At 43.0% G+C, this 19963-nt stretch overlaps 1 protein-coding gene across 2 annotated transcripts in view; it reads left to right on the top strand.

Moving 5' to 3' along the window:
* LOC147435453 (Cation efflux family protein) overlaps positions 1-19963 on the top strand; it is a 108102-nt gene that overhangs the window by 24368 nt on the left and 63771 nt on the right. The window contains exons 3-4 of one of the 2 annotated variants that reach the window (XM_086488519.1): positions 14710-14749; positions 14986-15062. In XM_086488519.1, the coding sequence (XP_086344645.1) occupies positions 14710-14749; positions 14986-15062 (117 nt within the window). The remainder of the gene's footprint in view (positions 1-14709; positions 14750-14985; positions 15063-19963) is intronic. The other variant, XM_086488520.1, reaches the window with a different exon arrangement.

Genomic DNA, 19963 nt, shown 5'->3' with positions numbered 1-19963 from the left:
GATGGGGTCTTGTTGAGAAGTTGCATGTTGAACAAACTGTTCCTGCTGCCTCTTCTGCCAGAAAGTGCTAGCGTTGGGTTTCTATTTATACAACTTAGCAAAATTGCCCTACCTACTTTCCAACAAAAGTCACTCAAAAATAATAAGTGAAAAATGTCAAAAATAGGGAAATTAAGGTTTTCTGCTCTGTAAAATGATCTTGATAGATTTTGATGGTAATGCTGATGATCATGCTGTGTGCAACCAGAGGATATGCATCTACTCTAAGTGCCTGGGCATGCACGGTCTGCGAACAAACTTACAAAAGTGCCAGATCACTTCCTATCCTAGACTGACTTGATTGAATTGAACCCTGGTCATGCTGTAGCTTGTCCATGGACACATAGGGTTGGATGTGTCACGTGATATATGGAGCCTTCCAAGTCTTTGAGAAGATTAGTGATGCATCCTTTTGATTAAAGTTACCTAGAGGATTCACAGTCTATTTGGCCGAAAGCACGTCACCCTATTTATGTGAGCTATCATGTACAAAGGGGTACTTCTGATAGCATATACCGAATGGATTTTATGGGACCAGGAGAGCTCGTGAGAGCCTTGGGATGGGTGTACAGGATTTTGGGCACCCGGAGAGCTCGTGAGAGCCTTGGGATGGGTGTACAAGATTTTGGGCACCCGACAGCAGAAAAACAGAGAATTACAGCACGCTGAATTTCTGCGACAGCTCACTAAAAAGCTCCTAAATTGCGAGGGAATCGGTCCTAGACAGTTGTTTTTGACCTACAGGGGTTTTTCCGCCATTGTGCTGCCGAAATCAAGTAAGAAACCTGCGGTTTCAGCCCTCGCCAGGTTTGGACAGCTTTGTGAGAGCTTGGCCTAAGTGTATGGATCGTCAACTGTTAATTGAATAAAGAAATACCGAAAGGGGCGCCAATTTTGGGGCCTACACGGTGTCGGTCTCGTGTACGCAGTGACATTCTAGACGCTGGACGCAACTGTGTTCTCTTTTCTTCACAGTGCTCTGTGTGAAGTTAATAGGTAATTGAAATAGTACCGTTCTCTACGTTGTACAGGCCGGTTATATGGTTCCATCGATGGGATAAGTCACTTTTTCTTCAAAAAGTGTAGCGTGGATTGTTGTGGATGAAAGCAACACAAAGCTTGCCGTTATGGCAGAGAAGAGGGACCAAGTTCCTGAAGAGGGATCTTCCTCACATGGCACAGAGAAAGTTCCTTTAACTCTTCAAGAAGAGGACGGTTGTTTAGAGCAATTGCGTTGCTGCATGGACATGTTTCAACAATTGGCTAGCAACCCATGGATGTAGGAGTTCTTACAGGCTCCTACAAAGGAATTTAAGGCTTCGACACAGGGTTTTCAGCCTCCTACACAGGGTTTTCAGCCTCCTACACAGGGCATGATATGAGTCGTTGCAGGAAAAGGAAATTTCCAATACGTAGAGGACTCGTGATGCTCGAGGGAAAGCCCATGTGGTTGAGCAACCAGCGGTGTCCAATGATTCAAAGCAACTTGCGTTAGCTGGACAGGAACCGTTTGTGAATGGTCAAGGGAGTAACGAACAGGCTATCCGTCAGACCCTTCCATTACCTATTACTTATCCTTGTTATTTTTGAGGTGGTTTAGTGTTTCAAGCTACGGATGTACCTTCCACAGGTTTTATGCCAGGAATGTGTTTAGGACAATGCAAACAGGCATGTGTAATCCTATATACGCGAACATGGGTGTCCAACCAGGTTTTCATGGTGCCTATGGTCAATTTAGAGTGCATGTAACACAATTTGGTATGGCTGGTTTTTCGTAGCCATACGCCCAAAATTCAAATATGACAGGTTAAACAGGTGATGCAAGTGCTGGATTGGGCAATCGTGGAGCACCACTTTTGCAGGCACCTGTTTATGACAACGTTGCTCCTTTGAATCAGCCAAAGGATTACAAGGAAGGTGGGCAGGGAGTGAAATTTGAAACTTTCCGAGGAACTGAAGATGAACTGAAGGCTTTGACCTTCATATAGCAGTTTGATGCTGCTTATGCTGGAGGAAATTTCACAGAGCCTTCAAAGATACGCAAGGTTGCTACTTTCTTGAAAGGGAATGCGCTTCAATGGTGGACCGTATTGTTGAATCAGGGACAAGCCCTAACAACGTGGGTCCAATTCAAACAGCTTTTTGTTCCTGCATGGTTAACAAACACTTTTGAAGTGGATGTGATATCAAAATGGCACGAGTTGAATGCTAAACTGTGTGCGAATCGGAAGAGTACAATAAACAGTTTTGGGTTGCACTGTTGCTAGTCACCTCTTACAGGTTTGTGCCATTGTCAGAATAGATTGAGAAGTACTGTTGCGGATTGCCCAAGAAGATCAGGGACTACTGCACAAAGACTATTGTCATGAATTTGTTCCAGTCGATTGAGAATGCAAGAGTGGCCAGCAATTTGTCAAAGGGAGATTCCGATGGTTTTAAGGGCGTATAGTTTTCAGCCAAGGGCAATGTTGCAGCAAAGCCTTATGTGCCTCCCACAAAGAAGCCCTCCACTGAAGTAGCTAACATGTCCAATACGCAATCTAAATCTTCTTCGGGACGAAGACAAGGACAAAAAAGGCATTTTTCTGGCAAAACTTTTGAAGAAAGGAAAGCTCTTAGAGAGGCCAAGAAATGCTACATTTGTGAAGAGGAGGGACATTTTGCTAATGAATGCCCACAGAGGAAGTCACAGGATAAGGATGACGAGTCAGACCATGAAGGGAAGAAGCTAAGGCCGAGTGTAGGACTTGTCCCAGATTTGTTTGGTGACCAGCCAAACATAGATGCCACGGAATTGTGTAGAGCTTGGAGCAAAGGTAGAGACCAGACAATGCTGGTTTTCTTTGATCCAGAAGCCCGTGCAAATTTTATATCACTAGAATTGGCATCAAAGTAGGGCATTCCTGCAGAGGAGATGGGTATGACAGGTGAAGCAGGTTTGGCATGCCCATGTCATTCAGAGCCTGTTACTCCCATTTTGGGGAAGCTTCGTCTGCACATTCAGAGTTATGTGGATGCAGAAGAATTCCGTATTATGCCACTTGAGGGCTACGATGTGTTACTGGGTATCCCATGGTGTTAGAGGTTGCATGCTATGGTGGATACTTACAACAAAAAAATTACCCTTGTACATAGAGGAAAGACTCATGTCCTTGATGTAAAGCCTAGAGGCGAGTCTGTTCCAGTTGTTTTTGCTTTTGCTATTTCATCTGTAATAAAGAATCATCTTTCTGTATACTTGATCTTTGCAAAAGAAGTACGTGAAGCTATATCTAATTTGTCTACCTTAGATAAAGACATGTCAACTTTTTTGAGTGGTTTTAGTGATTGTTTTTTGGAATCTTTGCTAGGGGAGTTACCTCCTGAGAGACCTGAGGAGATCTTGTAAGTTGTGCCAGGTTCTAGTCTACCGAATAGACCACCATATAGGGTTAGTGCAGCCCAACAGAAAGAGATTATGAGTTAGGTCAACGAGCTTTTAGAGAAGGGTCTGACTCAGTCGAGCTCATCCCCTTTTTGTTCGCCTGTACTCCTAGTGCAGAAGAAGGATGGTTCATGGCGCATGTGCATTGACTGTCGCGGCTTGAATAAATACACCATCAAGAACAGGTTACCCATACCGAGGATAGATGACATTCTTGATCGACTTGAGGGAGCGTCATTGTTTACAAGGACAGACCTAAAGGGTGGGTACCACCAATTACGCATTAGGCCAGAAGATGTTCATAAGACTGCGTTCAGGACAACATGCAGGCTCTATGAGTTTCTTGTCAAGCCATTTGGTCTCACAAATGCTCCTGCCACGTTCAATAGAATGATGGACATAATATTTAGACCACATAGGAATTACGTGGATACTTTCTTTGATGACATGATTGTCTAAGTCTGAAGAGGAGCATAGGGATCATTTGACTGCGTTTATAATGAGTTACGTATGAACATGCTACTCATTAATGCGAAAAAGAGTGAATTCTTTCTGGAAGAGATTCACTTCCTTGGGCGCATTGTTTCAAAGGATGGGGTACGCATGGATCCTGCCAAAGTGGAAGCAATTAGGTCATGGCCTGACTTGAGGTCCGTACATGACATTCAAAGCTTTCTAGGCTTATGTTCCTAACAGAGGAGGTTCATCCCGAATTTTACTGAGATTGCTTCTCCACTCCATGCACTGCAAGGGAAAGTGACTAAGGGAAAGCAGTCACTTTCAAGTGGACAATCAATGAAATTTTAGCCTTCAAACACTTGAAAGAAAAGATGACTTCAGATCCGGTAATCATTTTGCCCCATCTTACGAAACTTTTTGTAGTTCAAGGTGATGCATGCGGCCATAGTTTTGGTGCAGTTCTACTGCAGAATGGTCGAGTAGTCGCATATGATAGCAGAATACTTTTGAAGACCGAAAGGAACTTCTAAGTTTATAAGAAAGAATTGCTGGCAGTAATTCATGCTCTTACTAGTTGGAAACACTATCTGCTAGGGGCTGATTTTGTTGTCCAAACAAATCATCAAACCTTGCGATATTTTCTCAGACAAACGAAGTTGTATGAGAAACACATGCAATGGGCAAACATCTTGTCAATGTTTCCTTTTCAGATTGTGCATGTGCAAGGCAAAAAGAACGTGGTGGTTGATGCGTTGTCACAAAAGCCCCAAATTTCAGCAGTGTCAATTCTGTACCATTGTGAATTAGACGAAATGAAGACACAGTATGCTTAAGATTTAATTTTGCAAGGATCTATGATGAGCTTGTTGATGGGCAACATCATGAGCACTATATGCTTAAGAATGACTTTCTCATGATGCATGGAAAGTTATGCGTTACTAAACAGTTACGGCCAAAGGTTTTGATAGAAAGTCATGCTCCACTTTATGCTAGGCATCGTGGAATTGATGCAACAGTGAAAGGGGTTGAGGCATTCTTCTATTGGCCAGCTTTGCGTCAGGATGTTGACACATTTGTAAGATCATGCTTAGTTTGCCAAAAAGTTAAATTTGAATGGCAAAAGCAATCGGGATTGTTGCAGCCTTGCTGATCCCTGATAGGCCATGGGAAAGCACAACGATGGACTTTATCTTTGATCTTCTAAGGACACAAACATGCAATGATGGGATTTGGACTATCATTTGTCCAATATCTTTAAGTATCACGGGATGCCTCAGTCAATTGTCAATAAGAGGGATCCACGTATGACAAGTCTTTTCTGGAAGGCTTTGTTTGAGAACATGAGCACTACGCTAAAGTTCTCTTCTTCGTTTCATCCACAAACTGATGGACAGTCAGAAAAGGCAAATTCTACTGTTCTGGATCTGCTCAAATGTTATGTGTGAGAGCAACTTGGGAACACCATCTCCCATTGGTTGAATATGCTTACAATAACACTGTGCGTACGTCAACAGGTAAGGCACCATTTGAGATAGTGGAAGGAGGGAAGAAAGTCTCGCCCATTTTACAGACTAAGGACAAGATATTTGAGGCAGACAAGTGTGTGCAAGATATGGAATCTGGATGAAACATACAGGAAGATAAAGAATGCTCTTGAAAAGACCCAGGCTAAGCAAAAGAAAGCTACTGATTGTCATCGTCGTGAACTTGTATTTTCACTTGGTGATTGGATGCTTTTGCGCTTTGAAAAGGCCAGGTTAAGGAAAAGGAAAGGCAAGGAACGTTTGTTTCCTAAGCTCAGTATACGATATTATGGTCCTTTTCAGATTTCAGAAAAGATCAGTGATGTAGCTTACAGGTTAAAACTACCAGAAGGCTGGAAAATACATAATGCTTTTCATGTCAGCTGTAAGGTGCAGCGGAATGAATGTTGTATTTTCTCAAGATTAGTGATCTTTATTGCTCAAGGTTTCTTTTAGTTCTTAGGGAAAGAGAGAGCTTTTTGTCTTATGGAGAGTGCTATGATCACGAACAAAGTGAGTGGATATTGTGCGTTCAAGTGAATGAGACTGAGAGAAGGAGAGAGAAGAGATACGACACCTGAGAGTTTGTAAAACCCTCCTGCGAAGGCCCCACTCTCGTCGGCGAGAGTGGTCTAACTTGATTGCACAAAGGTGTACAATGCGTATGCAATGGACTGATGCAATGGGACTATGCTCATGACGACGACAGTGATGACGATGACGACTTGTTGGCTGAAATCTAGGATCTTCTAATCGCTGATTTTTATGGCTGAAAATGACTGTTTTAGCTGTGTTTTTTATGGCTGAAAATGGGGGAGCATTTGCAACCAACTGAGGGGCTGATCTGCTACTGTGTCGTAGGCTGAAAACTGATGAACTTGGCTGTGTTTTTCTCGAGGCTGAAGCTGTTGACAAAACGCTGATGCTGCAGGTCTAGGGTTGGTGTTTTTGCAATGAAAAACGCTGCTGAAGATTTAGCGTTTTTGCAATGAAAACGCTGGGCTGAAAAGTGTTGTGGGCGATCATGCAAGGACTTGAATGTTATGGATCTGATGTTGTGGCGGGAAGTGCGAGAGGTTACGCCGGCTGAGGTCTTTATCCAAAACGCTAGGCTCTGATGGTGTAGGTGATGATGCAAAGCCAAAACGCCAGGCTTCTGGGGGGGGGGGGGTGTGGTTTTACTGCTGAGAAGTGACCTGTTGAGCGGGAAGCTCCTGCTGCCTCTTCTGCCAGAAAGTGCTAACTTGGGTTTGCTTATATATTAACTTATCAAAATTGCCCTACCTACTTTTGTTGGAAAGTCACTTAAAAATTATAAGTAAAAATAACCAATAAATAGGAAAATAGGTTAAATGCATTGGAAAATTCCCTTAACTGATGCTAATGGAATCTGATGGGAATTCCGATGATCATGCCGTGTGCAACCGGAGGATATGCATCTATGCTAAGTGACTGGGCATGCACGGTCTACGAATAGACTCACAAAAGTGCTAGATCACTGCTAATCTAAACCGACTGGACTGATTGAACCTTGCTATGGTGTAGCTTGTCCACGGACACATAGGGTTGGGATGTGTCACGTGACATCAGCCTTCTAAGACCCTTTGTTGGTGATGTGCCTGAGAATATGCTTGATGAGAAACAGCCCGAAGTTGAAGAATTAGATGAGATCCTTGTTCTTGAACAGATTTTGGCACATAAGGAAAGGAAGGTTAGAGGAAAGGTTGCAAGACGCTACTTGGTGAAGTTCAAGAACTATCCATCTTTGGATGCCAAATGGATGGAAGAGTTGACTTGGTTAATTCACCTCGGCTATTGCAATTGTATCTTGAAGCCTTTCAGATGGAATCCACAGGACTTGATGTAACCTTTTTGGAGCAAGGCAAGAGCATGGTTCATGATGCTCAAGAGAGTAGTTAAGCAATTGTATCTACTCTTTCCATACAAAATTTAGCTAGAGAAGTTTGTGCTTGAGAGTACACTAGAAGACTTCTATGCTTGATATATGTGTGGTAGCCAGGATGGTGGGATTGTTTAATCGTCCAACGCTACATTTCGGAAAGCATGTATATCTTGGATTCCCATCATAGAATATATGTGATATCAAGAGATATCCGCATGTATTATTGGCATGCAAGCGAGGTCGCTTGCAGTATCTTAAGGGTGGAGTGTGTGACTAGGAGGTGTATTTTTCATGTTGCCTTTTTAAAATATGTAGTACATATTTTTATTTATTTTTAATTTTACTTGTTTTTCCTGGAACCCTTGAAAATTGCATGGCTAGTGTGAAACGGTTGCGGCTGAATAGGTTTCTCACATTGGGAGTCTAGGTCGGTCAGTCTGGGACTGGTCGGGCCAAATAGGACTGAATTCTGATGAGTATGGAAGCATGTGCGCGCCAAATGAAGTCTGGGCCACTCGAAAAGTCACAACTTTATAAGTGAGTGGGAACTAGGGAATTAACTCTTAAGGGGCAAACTGGACACTTGGCAGAAGGAGAGCCATCTGCAGGACACCTCAGCAAGAGGGGGTGCCGCGTCCATTGAGAGAGAGAGACTGATTTTTGCTAATTTAGTAACCTACAGTGTGTGTGGGTGCAAGTTGACAGCTTTAATGGAAAGCTTGCCTTCTCCTCTGTCTCATGTAGCGCGATGATTTGCGCTCGTGCATCTCTCTCCCCCCTTTGGCACATATGGTAATGCCGCACTAGTTGGGCTACTTAGATGAATATGTATAGTTCTGAGGGTTTATGTGCGTTTGCCAAGGCAAGAGCCTTCTGAGCAGGAACCAAATTAGCTAAAAACAATCTGAAATACAGAATTACAGCCTGCTGTGTTTTTCTGCAGGTTTAGGGTTTCGCACCTAAATTGCAAGGGAGCACCAAGGGAGCTCGTGAGAGCCTTGGGATGCGTGTACGGGATTTTGGGCACCCTTCAATGTTCAACAGAAAAATAGAGAATTACAGCATGCTGAATTTCTGTGACAGCTCACCAGAAAGCTTCTAAATTGCGAGGGAATCTGTCCTAGAGAGGCGTTTTTGACCTACAGTGGTTTTTGCTCTGTTGTGTTGCCGAAATCAGGTCAGAAACCTGTGTTTTCAGCCCTCGCCAAGTTTGGATAGCTTTGTGAGAGTTTGGCCTAAGTGTACTGAAAGGGGTGCCAATTTTGGGGTCTACAGGGTGTCGGTCTCGTGTGCGCAGTGACATTCTAGTCGCTGGACGCAACTGTGTTCTCTTTTCTTCACAGTGCTCTGTGTAAAGTTAATAGGTAATTGAAATAGTACCGCCTTCTACGTTGTACAGGCCGGTTATAAACAGCCATACCCAGATCTCCCACTAGCCGTGAGAGCCATAAGGCCTCCTTGGCGGCCTCAGCGGCAGCCATGTACTTAGCCTTTGTAGTGCTCAAAGCAATGCATGGCTGTAAGCGTGATGCCCAAGAAACCGGTCCACCTGCAATTGTGAACACATAGCCACTAGTAGACTTCCTTGAGTCTACTGACCTTGCTTAGTCTGAATCTGCATACCCACGCACAGACATATCATGCTCACCGTAGCATAGGGACAACTCTGAAGTCCCTCTCAAGTACCTGAGAATACCTTTCATTGCATCCCAATGTCGCTTGCCCGGGTTAGACATGTATCTGCTAACCACACCAACTACATGGGCAAGATCTGGATGCGTAGTCACCATGGCTACATCAAGGAACCAACAACTGATGCATAGGGAATCCGAGACATCTCTGCAATCTCCACATCTGTCTGAGGGCAGTCAGCATGGCTGAGTTTTGCATATGGAGGCAATGGGGTACTAATGGCCTCATTAGAACATGATGGTTCGCCGCAATCAGTCAACATGACATAATCTATAGAAGGCACATAACGTTGTGGTGGTCTAGCACTCCGCTCTGACAGTCTCAAAACTTGTGGGGGAGGTGCATCTGGCTGTCCCACGTCTGCATGATCTCCCAACAAGGGCTGATCTCACCTGAGGGTCAATGAGTTGCCTACAAGCAGCCATGCGACCATCATACCGATGCCCATCCTCCTCAAATATTACATGTCGAACCTCAACTGCGGGCGGTGGTGCTCTAGGATCCAATTTACTGTGTTTTGCCTTAGGCACATGTACATATGCTTCAGAGCCAAACACACAATACGATGGTGGCAATCCTGTCCATACCTCTTCAAGCACCTTCAAGCCCAAAGGAATACTAGGTAAACGATTTATCAAATGCACAGCAGTTACAACCGCTTCGGCCCAAAATGCATCTGACAATCCAGCCATGGAAAGCATACTACATACCTTCTCCTGTATAGTCCTGTTCATGCGCTTTGGCACACCATTTTGAGGAGGTGTATAGGGAGCATTAAGCTCACGCTGTATACCCTTCTCAACACATAAAGCAATGAAAGCATGAGACATAAACTCACTCCCATTGTCCGTACGTAAGCACCTCAACTTACAACTTGTTTGGGTCTCAACAAGAGCAACCCATCGTTTGAATACATCAAACAAATATCCTTTTTACGAATGGGATTCGTCCATACCTTCCTGCTAGCATCATCAATGAACGTAATAAAGTACATAGCATCAACTAGAGAAGCATTGGGCATTGGCCCACATACATCACTATGCACTAATGCTAGCTTGTTCGATAACTTGTGTGGAACATTTTTCTTATGAGAAGACTTAGCATGTCGACCATAAACGCAATGCTCACAAAACTCAAAGCCATTAAATCCTGAAACGGGAATATGATCCGTACGTGCCAACAACTTCATTCCTTTTAGTGACATATGTCTCAAGCGCTGATGCCATAAAGAGACAGGAGGTTGCTGAGTGATCCCCACAATGGATCAGCAACACTAGCTACACAAAGAGAATACAACGTATTCCTCTTAGCACCTTCTGCCAAAACAAGGCTTACCCTTAGTGAGCTTCCAACCTCCGTCACCAAAAGACACATTGAAGCCAAGTGAATCCGTCTGACCCACACTAATCAAGGTCTTGGCAAGAGCCGGCACATGACGCACATGATGTAAGACAAATGTAATAGAATTTAGCATGGCTAAATGAATGTCCCCAATGCCATGGATCTGCAGAGAATGGCTATCCTCAATCCTGACAGTACCAGTGCACGAAGCATCATAGTCATGAAACCATGATCTATGAGGCGTAACATGGAATGAAGCACCACTATCAATGATCCAGTCCATATGCATACTCCTCTCATGAGTGAGAAGAAAAGCATCATCATAAGACGAGGTAAGCAACACATCACCAAGCTCTTCACTAGTAGCACTAGTCGGAGCACATTCATGATCATCATGAGAGCTACATCCTCCCTCTGTTGCATTCAACTCCTCAATCTTGACATTGGACTTTGGTTTGTCTTTAGCATCGTCTTTGTCTTTCTTCTTACCATCCCCATGTTCTCTTTTCCACTTATAACAATCCTATATATAATGACCTTTTTTACCACAATGAAAGCATTCCACATCCTTTTGACTTGTGCTTGCACAAGACTTGCTTCTAGATTTATCCCTGTTGGACTTATGTTTCTCCATAGTCCTGCCTCTAACAACCATTGCACTAGAAGACTTGCTACCTGCATTATTTATCCGGTTAATCTCTTCCGTGAGAAGACTAGACTCCACATTAGTGCTTGTCAACTCATCCGCAGGAACCGAGTTAGTTACCTATGGCTGTCCTGAATGTGTCCCATGACTCTGGAAAAGTGACAAGTAAGAACATCGCTTTTGCATTGTCCTCGAATGTAATCTTCAAAGTGGCAAGTTGGCTGAAAATTGTATTGAACTCATTCAAATGCGTATTCATGGAAGCACCCTCCTCCATTCGCAAATTTATGAGCTTCTTGATCCAATACACGTGTGAGGCAGCCGAATGCTTATCATACATGCCACAAATGTGCTACTATAACTCATAAGCTCCACCCTCTGCATCTTTCACATTGTAATAAACATACTTTGATAGGGAAAGTCTAATGGTAGACCTGCACATCTCATCCAACTCATCCCAATCATCTCTCTCTATTTGTATCTTGAGAGTCCTTATGCGGTTCTTTTGCACCAAGATATCCCAAATATGACCTTTCCAATATGAAAAGTTAGCCCCATCCAACTTTCCAATATTGAAAACAGTGTCCTCCTTAGTGCCCATTACAACAAGGATGCAATCAATGAAACTATAGCCAACTAGAAACAATCACAAAAAAGTTGTAGTGTAAATTTGACAACACCTGCCACTCAATCAAAGAGCAAAAGCATAGAGTAAAGATTAGCCCACAAACGTTATAAACTCCACAAACTGAGGCATACACCTGTGACACCTGTAACTCAATCGGCCTAGGCAAAGCGTGCCACAAAATGCATCAAAAGTGAGCTGTCATAGAGGCATATACATACTCCATGTCTAGCATAACCCCAATATAGACATAAGTTGACCAACCTTACACAAATCCATGAGCATAATTGGATCCAAAACTAGCATAGAACCAATAAAGCTCAATGGAATCCAATCTCTACTGCCAATCAAGTACGTGCACGTAGTCTGACCGCAGTAAAGGAAACAAGAGCAAATTCGCTCTACGTGTAAAGAGTACCAAATCTCCACAAAATCATACATAAAGAGTGTCTGTAATTAAACTGCCATGTCCACACTCATTGACATACATATCATATGATGTAGACCTGTAGCCAGAGAACATACATGAACTGATTTCCCAAGAGAGTGGATGCTGCCACTCATATCACAACCGTAAACATGGCTGTCCTGCAATCAAAATACATGCTCTCTGAACCCATACGAATCGAGAAAACCTGTATGTGAAGCTGCGTGCAACCTGCACCTGTACCTGTAGTGGAAGAAGACAATGCCGCCAAACTCCCACTGTATGTGTGTGCATGTGACCATTTCGGAAAGAGTCTGCACACTCCCAAATGAGCCGTGGGCTCTCGTAGGTGGAAGAGACTGCAGCTCTGGTACACTCGTGAAATGCTGAATCCACCAATGCCAAGCTCGGGAAGCGATTTGCACTGCAGAAAATGCGTGCGCGCGGGTGCGAACACGGGAGCGAAAACATATAAAAAATTCTAGCACTCAAGAATGATGATAAACTCTCAATGCTCTCACAACCGAGCTTTGATACACTTGATGGATTGAAGAGCACACACGCAAAAAGCAAGCACGAAGAAGGAGATCAAACCGTGTATAGTGGAGCGGTACTCACACTAGTGAGTATGATTATTATGAATAGAAAAAGAATAGGCTGTATGCATGGGCGGCTGGACACGGGCAGCCGGGCACACTGGCCTTTAACCCAATAGTCCATTGCCGAGAGAGGAGACCGACCGCTCTCTCCACCCAACCGGCCTAGGCTAGACAAGTGGAGTCCGGCATTTGTGGCACACTCGACGTCAATAATGACACAGATTCAAGACGATGCAAAAGAGGGGGAAGTGAGTCTCTCTCTCTCTCTCTCTCTCTCTCTCTCTCTCTCTCTCTCTCTCAGCCTTTGGCCACTTGTTTTTCATTTTTAGTCAATGCTCTAATGCTTATGCTCTAAACTTTTGCAGCTATATGGAGGACGCCCAATGTGCATAATCGGGTGCCCTTAAGAGTAGGCACCCTAACTTCAGTCACACCACCCTCTTGTGTGGTCCAGAGAGGTGTGGAAACATGCCTACCTTTGCTAGGGGGACCCTCTTATATATCTCACGGCCCTCTCCCAGGATGGTTAACCCCCGGCAAATAGTTTTTTTTTTCCATACAAAGGAGGATTTTCACATCTAGTATGGCTGACACATAATGCAAGGTCCCAAGGCTATTGAAGGACTGGGATGTCTCCGAGGAAGACTGGTTGTCAATCTCCATGCGTTGGAGGGATAGAGGTTCTTATAGGGTCAAGTATAGTATCTTTCCTCCGGAGCAGTACCAGGACCTTCGGTGTTTTACAACAAGGTCTTCCAGAAGCTGCCTATGAATATGGAGGTCAACGTGTAGTTTGCGAGAGCATATGTCTTGCAGTTCAGTCCACTCATTGTCAAAGTTGGCAGGGTAGTAGTGTTTGCTTGGTGATACAGATGATGAATATGATGCATTTAGAGCATCTAGACATCTATCAGAGAACGGTGAGATATGGAGCGATGGCTAAATGATCGACAATGATCACAATTTTTGTCTAAGATCTCTACAGTGATAAAGATGTGAATGTGATTGATGATTGTTGAACGACTGGTGTTCTTTGTGCTAGTGCATGGTTTGAGTACTGTTTTGTTGCACGACAATAAAATGCATGTTTGCATGAAGTTAGTGTTCATTGAGCTGGTTTATTGTTCACTATTTGTCGTGTTTTTTGCAAGTGTAATTGGGGGTGATTACTCTTCTCTTAAGGGGGGGACACAAACTGATGACGTGGTGTGACCATACTGGACTGCATGAGAAGAGCATTGGCCTATTTGGAGCTGCATCAACGCAAATGAGCCCAAGTTACAGCCCGACTGAAAATTGTGGCAGGATTCTTGGGAGACTCTTTTTTGTAGTATCTTATGACTTTTGATGAGACAGATACCTTGTCTCTCCTTCTTTGTTTATTAGCCAAGGCAAACAATGCATGGTACCCTTTCATATTGCAAAGCCAGTAGGCAAAATACAAGATGTGATTTAGGTGAAAGAAACCAAGGAATTTTAATGTTTGCAAACCATAGGGGAAAAAATGGACAGCGGTGCTGAATCACAAAAATCAAGGTTACAAACATGGAATCTATGGCATATTGAAGAGTGGAGAGTATGATGCTTTTAGGGCTGTTACAAAAAGCAACCCGAACTCATTATCTCTAGAGCAATTAAGATGATGCATAATACCCAGAGACATCAGCCAAATGACCGCTGTGGCAAGACATAGCCCTTCGCGTGAGGCAGTGCTAAATTTTCTGGACTTGGGCCCTATCGTGTACTCTCTCGTTTTCTCATTGGAAGAATTACAAAAGGTAAAAAATCGTGCATGCTGTATTTCAAAAATCGAGATGCACCGTGTGCAACTTGTTAGAAAAGTTGCATATGGTACTGGTTTAAAAAGTAAGAAACCTTTTCTAATCAATACAAGTATATCGTATGCCTGCCTACTCCTTACAGATGGAGCAGATTGTGTGTCAGGGTTTTGGAAAACAGTTTTGAGATGGTTTTTTTTTTGTTTTTCGAATTTGACATTTAAAGAGTTAATCTTTTTTTTTTTGGCATTAGGTATAAACGGATGGAAGTGCTAGCAGCACTCACCAATGCTGTAAGTGTTTGTTTCAGATAAGTTGCTGTGTTACTTCAGTTACGTCAAGATACCGATGTGATTTTTGTGATTGTTTCTCACATTTCTTGTCAAATATTTTAACATGACATTCAGTTTTATGTGATTAATATATTTTGGTGTCTTGATAGTGACTGATTTATTTATTGTACTTTGTGTGGAGGTATCTTTTTCTTGATAGTTCCTGAACTCAGTTTATGTCTCTTATGTGTAGGCAGCTGTTTTTACTTTTTCTCTCTTTCTCCCTGGCTGTTGAAGCCTTGCACGCCTTCGTCCAGGACGAGTCTGAACACAAGTATGTTTTTTGTTCAGAAGTACGTAACGCTATATGTTTGGTCGTGTTTAGGTGTCTGCACTTTGGTGGAACTCTCTCTCTCTCTCTCTCCCCCCCCCCCCCCCCCCCCTCTATACTCTATACTCTTTTCTCTCTATATTCTTTGAAATATAATATGACTAGAGACATATAAGGGTACAGATAAAAAGCGAGTAAAGAAACAGTGTGTTTGTGTGCATGCGTTTGCTTTTGTGTATATGCTACATTACATTTCATACCTACATATGTCATACAGACGCAAAAATGGCGTTTCAGGGGTTGTTTCCTATCCTTAGAAACGTAGAAACATTTTGAAATGGGTTGGAGAGCAAACACAATAAAACAATAAATTTGCCATGCGGCTTTAGTATATCAATGATCCATGATAGTCCAAATGGCACTGCCACGTGTAGAGTATGTATGTCTGTATGTAAATATAGCGACATATACACACACACTTACACATTTTTTTAGTAATGTCAGATTGAGTTACCAATGGGAAACCTCAAAACGAGGAAAACCCATAGAAAATATTACAAATAGTAAACCAGAAACAGTCAAAGTAGAGCTCGTAATGACTAACGGGGAGCTCGTCCAAGTCATAGGCAACTTGAAGAGACTGTCGAAGAGATTCTTGAAGAAGGAAACATATTCCACTTGAATCTGTTGAAACATGAGGAAATTATGTGCTCTCCACACTGTCCATAGCACCCAGAATCTAACCCAGTCTAAAAAATATGCATACGGCCGAAGTAATGGTGGAAGCATTGCAAAGATCCATAAAAATCGACCAATATGTATCTCGGGGAAATGCATGCAAAGAGTTGTAGAGATGCAAGCCACAAATTGTTGCGTACGAGAAAAAGACCACAATAAATGTGGAATATTTTCAATGCCCACACCACAATGAACACATCGTGAAGAGGCTTGTCTTTTGAAGCGCAAAAAGTTGGCAGTCGGGAGAACCCCAATGATGCATCTCCACATAAATAATCGCTCCTTCAGAGGTAGCTTAGCATGCCACACTTTCATAACTTTTCTCCGCCACCATGTAGCACTCTTATTCATATTCCATACCTTATTACAATGTTCTTGGATCGAGGAAGATAACTGCAAATGACAATACACTTTCTTTGCCGATCTTGAGGAGATCGAAGAACCAGCGTTAATGAGCGATATCGAGTCACCCAGATCCTTAATGGTGTCCCACATGCGCCTGTAGCACATCCCAAGCATGCCACACTTTCATAACTTTACTCTGCCACCATGTAGCACTCTTATTCATATTCCATACCTTATTACAATGTTCTTGGATCCAGGAAGATGACTACAAATGACAATACGTCGCAATTATACCTGTTGTGGATGTTTCTTGTTGTAGGCAATATTTCCCTTACTTCACTATGTCGTAAAGAGTGAAGAGTTTGCTCTTTAACCCTAAGATCAGCTTCCCATTTAAGCAGTGTTTCTTGTTTGGCAAGAAGGTCTCCCTTTGCTTAAGCTCTTTCTCTTTTTTGAGTAATGCATCATAAGAGAAAGAAATGGGATGCATTGATATTGACGCCATGACTAAGAGATCTTTCATAATTTGAGCTTGAGGAAGAGGAGGATTTTCTTCCTGGTGGTAAATCATAGACGGATTTAGCTTTTACTTTCCTCTTTGCTACATTAGTGATAAAACTGCTATCAAAGAAAGGTTTACTCTCTTTGACTTTCTTTATCTTCATTTTATTTGCCAAGGCTAGAATTACCATTCATTCTGATGTTGGTGCATTGGCTTGTTTTGCTTCTTTAAGAGCTGCTTTTAACTGCTTGTGAAAGATGCATATTTCTGATAGGTACTTCTTACCTTATTTTACAGACAACGAAGAAGAACTGGAATCACTTAATTCTCCAATCCTATTTCGTGAAAAATGTTTATCTTTTGGGGATTTTTTTAATTTGTGAGGATTAAAGGGTATTGACATGAAACCTTCCATGGTCATCATATTGAGAGCTATAGGAAAATCTTCAAATCCTGAATCTAAGCTTGAAGAATCTTCTATAGTAGAAGGGGCTTCGCTTATAAACTGTGTAATACTAATCGAAGTCTGAGATTTCAATGGAGGAAAGCTCTGAATAGCTGTATCCATTTTCCACAATGATGTTCTTGAATGCCACTAATTTTCTCTTTTTAGGGCATTCAAAGCCCAATGACATGTTTGGCCATATATGAGACATTTGTTATCAGTTTTAGCATAAGTGGACTTTCGTTTGCTAAAAAGATACGCATAGAATGAATTTGCAGGTGGCAGGAGTGTATTTCTATTAATAATGGCAAAAGATAAATACACAAGTGTTCAGTGGATCGTTATACAAAGGCAAAAAGCTTATAAATATTAACGAAGCTTTGTACAAGGGATAGGCTAAGCTTATTATAAGATATGGGAAGACTTGACTTGAGATGTTACGATAGAGTGCTGAATTCTAAGACTCAACCAAAGATAGATTTACAATGAGGCATGGCCTCCTTTATATAGGATGTGCTTGACTTGAGGCTCAAGGTATCGCCTTAGTGGGTAAGGTAATGGATGTCACTTTACATCAGTGGGTATCACTTTACACTAGTCGGTGTCACTGTCCAAGGTGGTTTATTACTTTACAAAGTGGACAGGTCAAAAGGTAGTGAGAAATGGAGGATAAAGAGTGGTAGGTGGAGAATCTTATTGCGCATAGTTTTTCCTAGACATTGACTGCTAGCATAGCCGTGCGGGTTATGACATAAGTGATTTGTCATCGGTAAGATTCTTCTTCTCCCTTGGATAAGCGCAAGCTACGCACACAATGAATTTCCAAGCGAAAGGAGTGTATTTCTATTGATAATGGCAAAAGATAAATACACAGGTTTGCACTGGATTGTTATATAAAGGAGAAAGCTTATATATGTTAATGAAGCTTTCTACAAGGGATAAGCTAAGCGTACTATAAGATATGAGAGGACTCGACTTGAGATGTTAGGATAGACTCTAGAGTGATGGATTCTAGGACTCAACCAAAGATGGATTTACAATGAGGCATGGTCTCCTTTACATAGGATGTGCTTGGCTTGAGGTTCAAGGTATCGCCTTAGTGGGTAAGGTAGTGGATGTCACTTTACATTAGTGGGTATCACTTTACACTAGTGGGTGTCATTGTCCAAGGTGGTTTATTGCTTTACATGGTGGACAGGTCAAAAGGTAGTGACAGATGGAAGATAAAGAGTGGTAGGCACACGCTTTTCTAGCACAACTGTGTAGGTTATGAAATAAGTGATTATATCATCGGTAAGATTTCTCTTCTCACTTGGATAAGCAATGATATCATCCCACCCCACCTCTCGAGTGAGTTGGTTTCGTCCGTCAGGGCATTAGAAGTTGAGATCCCTGTTGGCTTCGATCCGACGGCTTCTCCTGGGGATTTTTGTACTTTTGAGTTTTGAAGAATTGGCATTCTTTAGCCGGATAGATATCTGCTTGGATTTGGTTTACAGCTTGGACTTGGTAGGCTTCAGATGTATTGATAATCTTATTCCATTGTGCTCTACGAATGAGACGGCTTAGCATATCAGCAACGATGTTCTTGGATCCTTTGACACATTCATATTGGTAGTCCCATTGTGCAAACCAAGATGTCCATCGTATAAGGCGTTGTCTTCATTGGCATTCTTGGAAGTGAGAAATCCTGGGAAATTGTTGAAGTCTACATGAAGAATAAAAATTCTTCCCAATAGAAATAGCCCAAATTTCTTTATATTGAGTTTAGCAGTGAGGATTTCTCGTTGTGCAGAAGGGTAATTTTGTTCGGCTTGAGAAAAGAACCACTAGCAAACCTATAATTTTGTTTCTTTTTCTCGAGTGGCTTCACATAAAACTGAACTGTTAGAGTTTTGGCATCTCAAGTGAAGTGCCCAATGTGATCCCATTATTTCTTTTGGCTTTTAGGTATTCAGTTTACTTATTTGTCAAAGTCTAGGTAGGGCAATTTATTGAGGTTTCTATATAAGCAACCCCTTTGCCTCCATTGTACACACATTCAGTTATTCATTGCCAAGGTTGATTGGTTCCAGAGACTCTCTCTCTCTCTCTCTCTCTCTCTCTCTCTCTCTCTCTCGTGCTCACTCCCCTTGGTCTCTACGCTTCCGCATCGTCGACTATGACATGGTATCAAAGCCGTGTCACTGAAGGCCCTTGGCGTGGAGGAGCAATCCAAAGAAGAGAAGCCCTTGAGGAGTTTTCCTCCTTGCTGGTCACCGGCGTGCTACCTCTGCTCATAGCGTGTTAAAGCGCAAGACAGTACTCTCTCGCGGCACCGCTTTCACCCTGCGTTTTGAAACACAGACCCAACTTCTCCTACTCCAGCCCCCCTAGCCCGCCTCCCTCCCTCCCTTGCCGGCACTCCACAAGCTCCCCCTGCCCCCTGCGTTCTCAAACGCATGACAGGTTGCACCCCCCTTGCCCATGGTAGCGGAACACCCAGCAGCGTTTTAAAACGCTGTGTGCCGGCAGCCCTTGGGTGAAATCCCGTCCCCTGGCGCCCCTTGCGTTTTAAAACGCCCGTTTGGTACCCCCCCCCCCCCCCCCCCCCCCCCCCCCCCCCCCCCCTCCCCTCCCCCTCCAAAACCCTTTGCTTCATCTCTTCAGTGCCAACATGGCACTCCACTCATCAACCATAAGAGAGAAAGGAGTTTGAAGAGGCCGTTTGAGCCGGGAGAAGTGCAATTGTAGTCGGAGAGGGCGAAGCAAAGTTTTGATTTGCGGACCCTTGATTTGATTCGAGGGCTCCCACACGACAACGTCGAGACGGAATTTTGAAACGGAATTGTGCGGCGAGCATTGTATGTGGGAGCAGCTTCGTGCCAATCTTGT

This window comes from Adiantum capillus-veneris, chromosome 18 (assembly GCF_014529385.1).
Source record: "Adiantum capillus-veneris isolate H3 chromosome 18, ASM1452938v2, whole genome shotgun sequence".
NCBI lineage: Eukaryota > Viridiplantae > Streptophyta > Polypodiopsida > Polypodiales > Pteridaceae > Adiantum > Adiantum capillus-veneris.
Note: the sequence above shows the minus strand (reverse complement) of the source record. Positions and strands in the feature narration are given on the sequence as shown.